Source organism: Salvelinus sp. IW2-2015, linkage group LG4p (genome assembly GCF_002910315.2).
Source record: "Salvelinus sp. IW2-2015 linkage group LG4p, ASM291031v2, whole genome shotgun sequence".
NCBI classification, from domain to species: domain Eukaryota; kingdom Metazoa; phylum Chordata; class Actinopteri; order Salmoniformes; family Salmonidae; genus Salvelinus; species Salvelinus sp. IW2-2015.
The window spans coordinates 3842583-3855802 of NC_036841.1; the positions used below are offsets into that span (position 1 = coordinate 3842583).

Sequence of the window (13220 nt, forward strand, 5' to 3'; positions counted from 1 at the left end):
TGCTAATGCAGGAAATGGCATGTTATATTCACGGTGAATACCAGATAGAAACTACTTTACATCCTATATGGGATTAAATCAGGTTATGGTCATTTATTGGTTACTTATATAACTGCAGGTTAATTCTGCCAGTCTCCTTTGCCTCTGGTATGACTTCCAATCACATGCATTCCAAAAGACTCCCATGACCAAATCATTCTTAGAGAACACTTTGAGTTTGAGCTCGACATTTAGATGAGTGATAAGAAACCAATGACTTCATACTGTAGGTCAGCATAGTTCACATTTCTTAGCTGAGGTCAATGAGTACCTAATTGGGTTGGTTCTTGTGAACCCAGTGCCCCTTACTGGGTTCTGCCCTGCCCAGTAGTATGGTGTGGTAGCTACAGTACAGTAGTTATGATAGGACGGGCTTCTGGCCAATGGAAAATTGGAGCAGAAATGACATTCTCTCCATCTGGCCTCCCTTTCAACCCTGGGGCAGGAAATCCTCCCTTTGATTGTGAAATGCGGGTCTGACAGGTCAGGTTGAAGTGGCGAACAATCATTCCACCCTGCGGGTAAAGGACAGGACTCTACCTGGGGGCTCTGCCATGGAGCTGGAACACAACCACACACTCATATAGTGAAATGGCCTGGAGTGGACAGACACAAGCAAGCATACACACATTTAAGAACACACACAAATCAATCCATTGACTTGCACACTCACACATACAGTGCCTTCGGGAAAGTATTTAGACCCCTTGACTATTTCCACATTTTATTACGTTACAACCTTATGCTAAAATGGATTAAATCAATAAAAATCCTCATCAATCTACACACAATACCCCAAAATGACAAAGCGAAAACAGGTTTTTCAAATTAAAAATCTATTAAAAATAAAATAAAAACAGAAATACCTTATTTACATACAGGATTGTATCGAGGCACAGATCTGGAGATGGGTACCAAGAAATTGCTGCAGCATTGAAGGTCCCGAGGAACACAGTGGCCTCCATAATTCTTAAATGGAAGAAGTTTGGATCCCCATAAGAGAAGCCTTTTTGGTTCCAGGTAGAACCCTTTTTGGTTCCATTTAGAACCCTCTGTGTAAAGAATTCTAGATGGCACCTTTTTTTCTAAGAGTGTAATGCTATGCCCTTGACAGCCCTTTCTGAATGTTCAGCCATGTGCATTTTTTTTCCTTTGGAACCTTGAGCCTTGCGTGTTTAGCAAGTTCTTACTACTCAGCCAGCCATTAAGACCACAAGTCCAAACAGTAAGGAAACCCAATCGCCTCTTCTTCCCATCATCCAACTCCCTCACCATCTCAATTCAGAGCAGTTAGACTAGAGAGCATCCTCTCTCTGATCTGTCTTGGACCGATTCAGCTGTGAGCTCATTTGTTTTCCAAGGACACGGCTGCCACGCTCTTTCAAATAAATATTCACTCAAACCGACCCCTATTTACACTCCTAAACATCGTGTTTTTAAAACAACATGCACCGTCATAAAAACCATGTTAAGAATTCTAGCTCCGTAGCACAACCATATAAACCCCTGCTGGCATGTACTGAGTTTTATTGAGAATAGATTTTCAGTTAAACGAAAACAGACCAGATAGACAAAATATTTTCCCTCTCTGCTAATCAGATTTTGGTGTGCAATTTGGGTGATTTATGTGAATATGACTGACTCTGTTGTCCTCGCTAACCTTTCTCTCCAAACGAGTGACTCAGTATGGGCTTCAGCAGGCGCGGTGTTGTGCTCCAGTGTAGATTTTCACAGTTTATGTTAACTTTCCACCAAAAACACGACTACATGAGCTGACTTATTAGCGTGCTTTGTTCCATTCCTTCATGGTTTGCTTTGGCTGGGGGATGCCAGAAGTTTCCCCCTTTTTATTCCCCTCTCTCTCTCTGTCTCTGTCTCTCTCTCTCTCTGTCTCTTGCTCTCTGTCTCGCTCTCTGTCTCTCTCTCTCTCTCTCATACCTCGCTCTCCTTCTCTAACACACAGACCTCTCTCCCTTTCTTCTTCCCTCTCTCTCCCTTTCTTCTTCCCTCTCTCTCCCTTTCTTCTTCCCTCTCTCTCCCTTCTTCCCACCTTACAGTTAAGGGGTTCTTACAGTATATTTACGAATCCTGTAGCCTGTAGCAGACAAACATTCTTGCTGATTACCTTGTTGAGTTGCGCTGACGTCTCACTTGCTAAAGTTCTCCTTGGGGCTGAGAGAGAGAGAACATTGATGTGGCAATGGTGGCAGTAAACTTATTACAATGTCACAGCATGTTACGTAAAACCATGGCCAAACCTCCCTCTATGCACCAACAGCATACCCACAGGGTTTTCCCCTCCTGCTTCCCCCATTTGCCCAACTGAACATGACCAGAAAAGGTCCCTCTTCATGTATTCCCCACTATACAGCCAAAATTCAACTGACAGTAATACCTTGTAATAACTTGTATTATTTTACTTAACTACTTAATAACTGGACCTAGTGGACTACATACCAATGCACTGCCTACATTCACATCATATTCTGCATTAATAAAAACATGAGGGCCTTTGACATGTGGCTTAAATTAATTAATCTTCACCAACAACACATGTAAGAGTCATTAAATATAATCTACATCATTTTAAGGTCCTCAGCTTCTACACTACACCGTTTTTAGGTGATACAAACCAGGTTTTTCCTTCAAATATATAACGTTATAATTGAGGCCTGAGCTCACCGCTCACAGAGAAGAGCTGTGTGGTTAGTCGTCCCAGAGCAACTAGTGGTTTCTACTTCTTCTTGTTTCGGTTGGGTTCCTTCTACACATAAGGCAGCCATTTCTGGCCTATAGAACGTCTATCTCGGGACTGGGCTGGGGCTCGGCTAGGAAATTGGTAGAGACGGGAACATGAAAATGCAGTGTTAAGACTTGGTCAAAATGTTCCCTGTTCCTCCAACTGCAATACCTCATCTCACTGCTAGCTTAGCTGTACAATGGGTTGAGGGTTAGGCTGTGGGTACGTAAGTTAGAGTGTTGGTGGTTAGAGTGGTGGTCCCGTGTGGCTCAGTTGGTAGAGCATGGCGCTTGCAACGCCAGGGTTGTGGGTTCATTCCCCACGGGGGGACCAGGATGAATATGTATGAATTTTCCAATTTGTAAGTCGTGGATAAGAGCGTCTGCTAAATGACTTAAATGTAAATGTAAATGTTGGTCATGGCTGAGGTTTGGAATATAGTCATTTAAAAACGATGGATTGCAGTCTAGATGTTGGACCATTAGATTAGTGTCGTGAAGTCATACAGAGCTGTCCCTGACCAGGTATGTTACCTGTCTGTCTCTCCAGGTGTGTACGTACCGGCTGGTGCTGGAGTCGGACCAGGAGCAGGAGGATCTGGACCAGGTGCTGGTCTCTACCCAGGTAACATATTAGCTACCTACGGCTGCACAGAGCAACACATTACACAACATGTCTCTTTATATAAAGTACAGTGACGTCCGGTGAGGTCTGAGGCCGGCTAGGCCGGAAGCCCACCCATCTGGCGTCTATCCTTCTGGTTAAAGACATCAGTGACTGAATTATAAAACTCCTCCCTGTTGACCCTCAGTTTTAAAAATCTCTCGGTCACGATGGAGATGATGGCAAGGGATGAGAGTTGTCCTTGATCAATATTTGTTTCAGCGCAGAAAATGTCCTCTTAACTGATGCTGTTGACTGTTGTCCACAGAGCCAGTCTTTCCATTGACACCACTCAGATTGAAATTATCTTGTTATTTCTGTCCCTTCCTTTGACGTAAATCCCTAATGTCAGGTGTGGGTCTTCCATCCCTTATCACCCCTTGTTTCGCTAGAAAATCCAACTTTGAAAACTATTTCAGATGCAATATATGACTTGTTGGCCGATCCCCCTGTACTGGTACAGCTCTACTACTCACACCACTCCTCTCAGGATTCCTCCACCTTGACCCATCTTCCTCTACTTTCTTCACTGCCTCAGCATACGACAACTTCTGTACTATTCTAACCCTGGAAACCTCAACCTGCCTCTCTCGCACCGGACATTTCTGATCCCCAGCCCCATGGGCACCCCTACAATTAACACATACCACTACTTTCCCCAATGCTACACATTCCTTTCCCTCATGCCCTTCTGCACACTTCTCACACTTTTCTCCTACGCACTGCTGCCACATGCCCATTAACTTGACACCTGTAACAAGGTAATGTATTTGGCACAAAAGCTTGTATGGGATAACTTACAATACCAGTCAAAAGTTTGGACACACCTACTCCTTACAGTTTTTTTCTTTTTTTGGACTATTTTCTACTTTGTAAAATAATGGTGCAGACATCAAAACTATGACATAACACATTTGTAATCATGTAGTAAGCAAAAAAGTGTTGAAAGAATCCTAATATATTTTAGATTTGAGATTATTCAAAGTAGCCATCCTTTGCCTTGATGACAGCTTTGCACAACGGACAAATCTGTGTTTGGCGGAGGCCAGAAGAGCGCTACCTGCCCGAATGCATCGTGCCAACTATAATGTTTGGTAGTGGAGGAATAATGGTCTGGGGCTGTTTTTCATGGTTCAGGCCAGGGCCCTTAGTTCCAGTGAAGGGAAATCTTAACTCTACGGCATACAATGACATTCTAGACGATTCTGTGCTTCCAACTTTATGGCAACAGTTTGGGGAAGGCCCTTTCCTGTTCCAGCATGACAAAGCGAGGTCCATACAGAAATGTGACCAACCGGCTCGATTCTCACACTGGACGCTCTGGCCGAGGAGTAGGGTTGATCCGAGCTTTCTGAACTAACAACAGCAGTCAAGCACCCAAGCTACCTGGCTAACATTGGCTAGCTTGCTAGCTACTTCCAGGCACAAATGAGAGAACCGCTCAATCTGAACATTTTACTCTCCCTAGCAGAGCTGGTTAGGCTGTTTTTATGTTATCCAGAGCGTTGGTGACTGCAACTGTAATGCTGGCAACAATTTAATTACGTTTTTTTGCCAACATTTACAGACACAGGCCATATTCAATGGGTGTTGAGTATTCGTAAATGTGTCAGTTATTCTGCGCTCATACATGTAACGTTAGCTAGCTAGCCAGCATGTAACGTTAGCTAGCTAGCCAGCCAGCTAACATTAGCTAGCTAGCTAGCTAACATTACACTTTAACTTGAAATAAAAATGACTTTCTGACAATATTAGAAACGTGTAATATCTGAAAATGTAGCTAGCTAGATGTGATGTAATTCGAAGACAGGTGTTTTCTCCATCTCCTTAGCTATCATACTCTAATTCCACTGATTTCAAAACTCGATCTCTCGGCATGTCCATTCATTATCTCAGCCAATCATGGCTAGCGGGAAGGTTGCTGGCTTTTTCTGTGGCTAAACCAACTAAGCTTGTAATTTAACAATTGTATTCATATTTACAGATGGCATACAAGTTTGTTATTAAGGCACATGAACGTTCACATGTTCCAGAAGACATTTCTGCAAAAAAACACATTTAGATTTTTTTTTAAATTGCGTTCAAATGGCTCTCCTGTAAAGTAGTGACGCGCGACATACGCCTAGTTTCCTGAAACGAGTCACAAATGGTTTGTCGAGATCGGGGTGGAAGAACTTGACTGACCTGCACAGAGCCCTGACCTCAACCTCATCAAATATCTTTGGGATGAATTGGAACGCTGACTGCAAGCCAGGCCTAATCGCCCAACATCAGTGCCCAACCTCACTAATGCTTTTAAGGCTGAATGAAAGCAAATCCCTGCAGCAATGTTCCAACATCTAGTGAAAAGCCTTCCCAGAGGAGCGGAGGCTGTTATTACAGCAAAGGGAGGACCCACTCCATATTAATGGCCATGATTTTAGAATAAGATGTTCGACGAGTAGGTGACCACATACTTTTGATTATACAGCGTACTGTACAGCATACAACATACACCTTTCATGTTTCCCAGCACACAACACAAAACCTGTATGACTAAATTACTGTAGCATTACTTACTGAAGAAATAAAGGCACATGTTGTGTCACAGTCTATTATTGCAACCCACAGTTTAACCATTAGCCCTGTGCCTGTAGTGTACAGTACTGCAAGTCTCCAACTCAACCACAAACCAACCAGTGATCACCACTGCTCTCCCTCTCCAAACCCACTAAGAGCCAACCGTGGCTGTTGGGTTTCACTTGTGTTCAGCATGTAAAATATTAACAACCTCCAGGACAGTTGAACCACACACCTCCAGCCTTAAAACCAGCCTTAAATGACGGGCAGGCCGAGCCGGGCAACTTGAAATGGTCCGAAGTGTCTGTCTCATATGTGGCTCTCTTAATCATTACCGTCATACACAAAAACGCAATATCGCTTGTAATTCTCTCTCGCACCTTACTATTTCCCATTGTACTGTACCATTTCACTCTGGATAAGTATAATGTAGCTGTACCGTAGGTTTTCACTGTAACATCATTGAGGCCATAAATTACAGTGAAATATAGTGTGAGGAAGTGTGAGTTGCCACACCGACCCTCTGCATTCCACTCCTCACTCTGAAGTTGGAAGATGTCTCTGTGATACAGTTGGAGATTTAGAGTGTGTCCCAAATGGCACCCTATTCCATACATGGTGCACTGTTTCTGACTAGGGTTCTGGTCAAAAGTGGTACACTATATAGGCAATAGGGTGCCATTTGGGACTCAAACTTAGAAGATTTAAAGATGTAGAGATTTAGAGCCTCCTACCCACCACAGTGGTCTAGTCTCTGTGTGGAGTTATCTGGTCAGGTCAGAGACCGAAGTGAGGGAAGGAGCAGCCAGGGGGAGAGCTAAAACAAACGTCGAGCCTTTCACTCGAACTCTTTTTTTCTGCTTCTCTTCTGTTTTCTTTTGCTTTTCTTGTTTTACCAACAGGAGCTGGTGGGATACCCGCAGGAGCAGGCTACAAACCAGCTAAAACTAGTGGTGAGTAGAAAACACTTACTGTAATACCCTCCTCTAATAGTTGTCCCTTAGCTGGACTAATAGAGACAGCATCTACAGTATGCTGCTGTTGAGACCTACAGTCATTCCGTGAACAATGACTACAGATACAGGGTTTTCAGAACCACAACGTTGTCACAGAGCTTGAGCTCCCTGTCTTGCGTGTAGGCCAGCGGACTGAACTGGGTTACAAGCACCAGGCCACCCTCATCACAGCAACTCACATTGTCTTATCACACTGTCATAGCAGAGACACACCCAGCAGCATGCATACTGAACACCCTGACCACTACAGTACACCACGTTAACTACCACGCCACCACACTTTTTAAGTCTGTAGCTATTTCACAAAACTGCTGGAGAATAGGCATAGTTTTGCACGGTTTAGCCTGGTTCCACCTCGGRAAGCTCAAGGTGTGAGTTCTCCTCCACTCAATCACATGGCCACAAGCTAAGCTAATAGTTTAGTCATGGTGCTGGTTCTAATGACATGTTGTTGTTGGGCAACACAGTGCTCAGACACAACCACTGTCATTAAGTCTGGTGTACAGGGAGTTAGAGTGTTCTCCTCACACCTATAAAACCACAGCGTGCTGTCCTGTCGCCCATCTGGGTGTGTTCTGTGTTGCTGTCAGGGAATGGCTATGCAGTAAGGGAAGTGTTGTCTTATATGCTTACATACTGTAGTAAGTGTTGATGATGACAATGATGGTGATAATGATTATAATGACAATAAAGAAGATGATGGTGACGGTAATGACAAAGACCTGTTGTCTAACCAGACCTTGTGTTTCCCCCAGCTGGAGGATATGGAGGACGGGGTGGTGTTGGTGCTGGAGGTCTGGTCCCTGGTGGCGGGGCTGGAGGCATAGGAGCAGGAGGCCTCGGAGGAGGAGGTGTGTACTTATCTACAGAACATTGAAAGTTGAGACTTCAAAATGTATATTAAAGCACTTACACTGTCAAATATAGCACTCTCTTTGAATGTGCAGTGTCAATGATGGAACTAAATATGTTTATTCAACTATAGTGTATTTCTATCATTTGTAGATTAATTATTGGGTGCTTTGTTCAACAGGAGTTGGTGGAAAGGGCCCCAAACCTGGTAAGCTATCTGCTCCAACTCACTCTTTCGCACTCTATACCGTTTTATACAGTTCTTTAGAAGGCACAAGGCAGGTACCGGTACTGTACTAGACTAGTCTGGTAGTATCAAGTCAGAGTATCCTGTTATGCTTTGAACTAGGAAAATTCCTCTCGTACATTGTTGTCTAAGAAACCTTACTGAAGTGTTTTAAAGAGGAAGGAAATGAGAGTTCTTAATGAGAGCAGAAGGTGGGTAATGTAGCTATTAGCTAATCTGTATAGAATGCATGTCAATGATGGGCGAAATCTGTAGTGAAGCATACTGTAGTTCAATGAAGGGCTACCTCTCTTGATGGACTGTCAGCTACATCTCCCTTATCACCCCTGTGTTTTCATCGTGGTTGAGTCGCCCCGGGTTTGGCAGCTATTTGGGAAGTCCTGTCTGGGATTTGACCCGGTGCGTTCCATTGATGAGAACAGGGGGACCGTGTCTCCTCCCTCCCTCAACCCCTCCGCCACTATTCCATCACTCCATCACAACATCGCTTCACCCCTCCTCAACCCCTACACATCCCAGACTGAGTGATGATTGGCAGTGTGAACTCCCACCAATGCGCTGATTGTTTTTGTAACGTTAGGCCGACACAATATCTGGAAACCTCCTTGTTGAAGTTTTGCCACTGTCCTTTCCACTGATACTGTCGTGTAAATATTGTGGGCAGTATTAGGGCATTAGCAATGTTCAGCCATTATTTAATTTCCTAAAGCAGAGGTGATTTCATCTAGGCCACCACCACAGCTATGTGCTTGGAGAGATAAGGAATGGAGTAATCGTCTTAAAGTCTGATAAGATTTTGAACGGCTTACTGTAGGCTCCTTGAAGTGTTTTTTCCTCCGTCTCTCAAACAAGTCATTGAGTTTCAGAAATCTGTTTTGTAAAAGCGTCCTAATATTGGATATTAGGTGGAAGTTGACTTTGGCTTGGGTCACCAGCGCCTCAGAGCTCAGATTGGGAAGTATAATGCTTTGGCTTTTGTAAGAGTTAGAGCTCTCTCTCGCTCTCCTCTCTCTCTCTCTCTCCTCTCTCTCTCTCTCTTTCTCTCTCTTCGAAATGTGATTATTGAGAAGGAAGGAAACAGGCTGCTCCCAGTCGCTCCAAACAGGCAAAGTGGGAAAACATATGGGATAGGTCGAGCTGGAACTGTTCGGGTCAGCTGAGGGAATTAATCCATTTGAATGGAACGAGAACAAGATATTAGTAGTCACAACAGCATTGTAATGCCCCTTCTTCATTCTTTTGCTCAGCAAGGGCTTTTCATGCAAGGTGACTTTTTTACATTCGAGATGTATCCATTCCAACAGCTGGGGTGTTGACTGAAGCCATCCAGATTTGGTGTTTCACTCGAGGGCACTTGGGCTGGAACCAGCTAACTTTCTACACAGAGATGAAGTTTCCATTACAAACACAGAGCAACGTTTATCTAAGTTGTCTCACAAAACAAGGGTGGTTTGGATCCATACAGATCAATTAGCCTTTGTGTAGATGGCAATGTGATCTGATAGTTGGCTGAGGTACTGTAGCTACATGCTAATATGAAATAGTGCAGGTAGGGACAATGTTTAAGGAAACCAAACGCCGCCAGGTATTCAGGCCAGGGGAGGGTTACTCTGTCCATTGACATGTTGACAGAGTATTCTATCCTGAGCTAAACAGATGTGAGGATTGGCTTTTAAACAAGACACCTGTTGCATTCTAGAATTCTCRTGTGGATTCTTTCCCCCTGCCGAGACCCGCTTTTCATCATAACCTCTCTGGTGATTGAAGCTTGAAGTGGAGCTTCAGCTGCATACCTCAGACACACACCTTGGTCCTGGCACACACACACACACACACACACACACACACACACACACACACACACACACACACACACCACACAACACACAACACACACCACACACACACACACACACACACACACACACACACACACACACACACACACACACACACACACACACACACACACACACACACACACACACACACACACACCACACACACACACACACACCACCACACACACACACACACACACACACACACCTTGGCCCTGACAGAGAACAGCAGCTGGTGATCAAACTGGCGTGACAGTTGAATCATTGTCAGAGGGTGCCAAGCCTTGTAAAACGCTAGACTACTAAATGAATTGTGAATCCTGTCAGCATCCGTGTATGTGTGCATGCGTTGGACGAGTCAGTCGGGACCAGAGAAGAAGGTAGAGAAAGAGAGAGCGGGGGCAGAGAGAGAGAGAGGAGGGGGGGGTGAGAGGTGGGGGGCAGAGAGCGGGGGAGGGAAGAGAGAACAGAGAGCAGCTGGGCCCTGGACCTGGTCTCATCATTTACCCCTTAAAGCTAAGGTGGATTCCTCCTACATTCTTTGTTTCTTTGCCAGACCTGGACAAAACTTATTACAAATGTTTTGATTTTCTAAATAACGTCTTGTCACTAGAAGTTAGCAGGGAGACTGCATAACAAGAAACTTGGACAACATTGCTGTTTTTGCTAATTCTGTAATTTCATTATGGGGAAAAAGATAGAATGTTTTGGATAGAGATAAGAAGTAAAACTCTCAGGAACACACACATACTGTACACACACGTACTGTACACACACATACTGTACACACACATACTGTACACACACATACTGCACACACAGGGCCCAGTGTGTCAGTGGTGGTATGAGGTCCGCGTCCGTTTATTCAAGGTTAAGAGTGACACACGAAGGAAGCGATGTGCTGCAGGCTCTCTTTATACTCTCTCCTCATAGGTCAGGCCTGCAGGCACTCCTCATAGGTCAAGGCTGCAGGCACTCCTCATAGGTCAAGGCTGCAGACACTCCTCATAGGTCAGGYCWGCAGGCACTCCTCATAGGTCAGGGCTGCAGGCACTCCTCATAGGTCAGGCCTGAAAGCACTCCTCATAGGTCAAGGCTGCAGGCACTCCTCATAGGTCAAGGATGCAGGTCACTCCTCATAGGTCAGGACTGCAGGCACTCCTCATAGGTCAGGGCTGCAAGCACTCCTCATAGGTCAGGGCTGCAGGCACTCCTCATAGGTCAGGGCTGCAAGCACTCCTCATAGGTCAGGCCTGCAGACACTCCTCATAGGTCAGGCCTGCAGGTCGCTCTTCATAGGATAGGGCTGCAGGCTAGGTCAGACTGTACTGTACACAGCTGGGCTGACCTACTGTCTGTATCTGTCTGGAATGATCTCACAGAACCAGTCTAACGTCCGACTCAGAAGACTCCACATTATCACATTGCAAAATTAAGTTGTGAAATATTGGAGGGTGTTTCTCTGTATGTGAGCTTCCTGGGATTTGAAAAAAAGGCTGACCCGAAGCTCTATTTTTATCCTTTGAGAAGGGATGTTGAATTCACCTAGGAAGGAGTGACTCAGAGAGATGAGAGAGGATGGATAGAACTGAGAGAGATGGGGTTGAGAAAGAGGGAGGGATGAGAAAAAGATAGAGGGATGATTGAGAGAGAGCAATGAGAGAGACTGGAACACCATGACAAAAAAATAATTGGAGAGGAGTGAGAAAATGACAGAGGGAGTAAGAAAAAAATAAATTAGTCAAAACAGGGAAAAGAAAGTTAGTGAGAGATATGATGCGAGTGCTTAGCCAACAGAAGACGAGCTGGGAGACGGTAGGCTTTGTTAATTCCCAGATGGCACTACGTGTGTGTGTGTTGTGTGTGTGTGTGTGTTGTGTGTGTGTGTGTGTGTGTTGGTGTGGTGTGTGTGTGTGTGTTGTGTGTGTGTGTGGTGTGTGTGTTGTGTGTGTGTGTTGTGTGTGTGTGTGTGTGTGTGTGTGTGTGTGTGTGTGTGTGTGTGCGATGTGGCAGTCATAACATTTTGTCATACGATTATTGTCATGCAAAAGAATAATTAATCATGAACAAGCATAGCATCTCCACGCCTCCACACATACAAGCTGCTTCTGGGAGCCTTTGGAACATCTACATTTTAATAAGTATAATAAATCAACTTGATATAAACCATAACAATAAATCCATTATTTATTTTACGCAGGTCTAAAGAAACATTATGATATGAAGAAAATGTTTTCAGATTAACAGAATATGATTTGGCCTACTGTATGTTATCTGGCTATGCGGCATGCCATAGGCTGTAGGCTTGTTCATTTAGCAGACATGATATTCTTATTTTATATTATATGATTTTATAGTAAGAAGAATATCATTGAACATAGCTGAATAAAATGTTATGGATATTTTTATCATTGCGCATATGAAAGCTATGTTGAGCATACAAGTGATAATTTGAAACAGATCCTATAGGCTACGCTAGATTATTTTTGTTATTTTGCAACTTTAATTGTTAATAATTCAAACCTTAGAATATCTTACAAATCAGAACATATATGGGATGCATGATGCGGCTATAGGCTATTGATGTAACGATCRTCTGTGGTGGTAGAAGGATCGAACCGAAGCGCAGCGTGGTAAGTGTTCATGATGATTTTTAATTAAAACTCAGAACACTAAACAAAACAATAAACGATGAACAAACGAAACAGTACCGTGTGGCGACAAACACTGACACGGAAACAAACACCCACAAACCAAAAGTGAAACCCAGGCTACCTAAGTATGATTCTCAATCAGGGACAACGATTGACAGCTGCCTCTGATTGAGAATCATACCAGGCCGAACAAAAACCCCAACATAGAAAAACACACATAGACTGCCCACCCCAACTCCCGCCCGCCCTGACCATACTAAATAAAGACAAAASAAAGGAAATAAAGGTCAGAACGTGACAATTGATTACTTGAGAAAGTCGCAAAAAAAGCTTGTACACTGTTCCTTACCTCAGGCTGCACACACTGTTCTCTCCTCAATTGATCCTATTATCACCCATCAGACTATTCTCAATTKAATATTGTCTTTACTAATATGTTAAATTAGTTTAGATTTAGAATGGCCCATTATCAAATGTGCAGGAACAGGTGCAGGGAAAAAATATGTCATCCGCCTATGCTCTCGAATAACGAATGGAGGCGCTTTCCCGCCTGTTCGTTCGGATAGGCTACTTTGGTTATTTCACTCCATGCATCAACCACTGTTTGAG

The 13220-nt window shown here is 44.0% G+C and overlaps 1 protein-coding gene across 14 annotated transcripts in view; it reads left to right on the forward strand.

Annotated features, from left to right (window-relative positions):
• Positions 1 to 13220, forward strand: part of LOC111959085 (elastin) — an 81887-nt gene that overhangs the window by 16973 nt on the left and 51694 nt on the right. For 13 of the 14 annotated variants that reach the window (XM_070437438.1, XM_070437440.1, XM_070437451.1 and 10 more), the window contains exons 2-5: positions 3329 to 3403; positions 6904 to 6954; positions 7773 to 7868; positions 8051 to 8077. In XM_070437438.1, the coding sequence (XP_070293539.1) occupies positions 3329 to 3403; positions 6904 to 6954; positions 7773 to 7868; positions 8051 to 8077 (249 nt within the window). The remainder of the gene's footprint in view (positions 1 to 3328; positions 3404 to 6903; positions 6955 to 7772; positions 7869 to 8050; positions 8078 to 13220) is intronic. The other variant, XM_070437468.1, reaches the window with a different exon arrangement.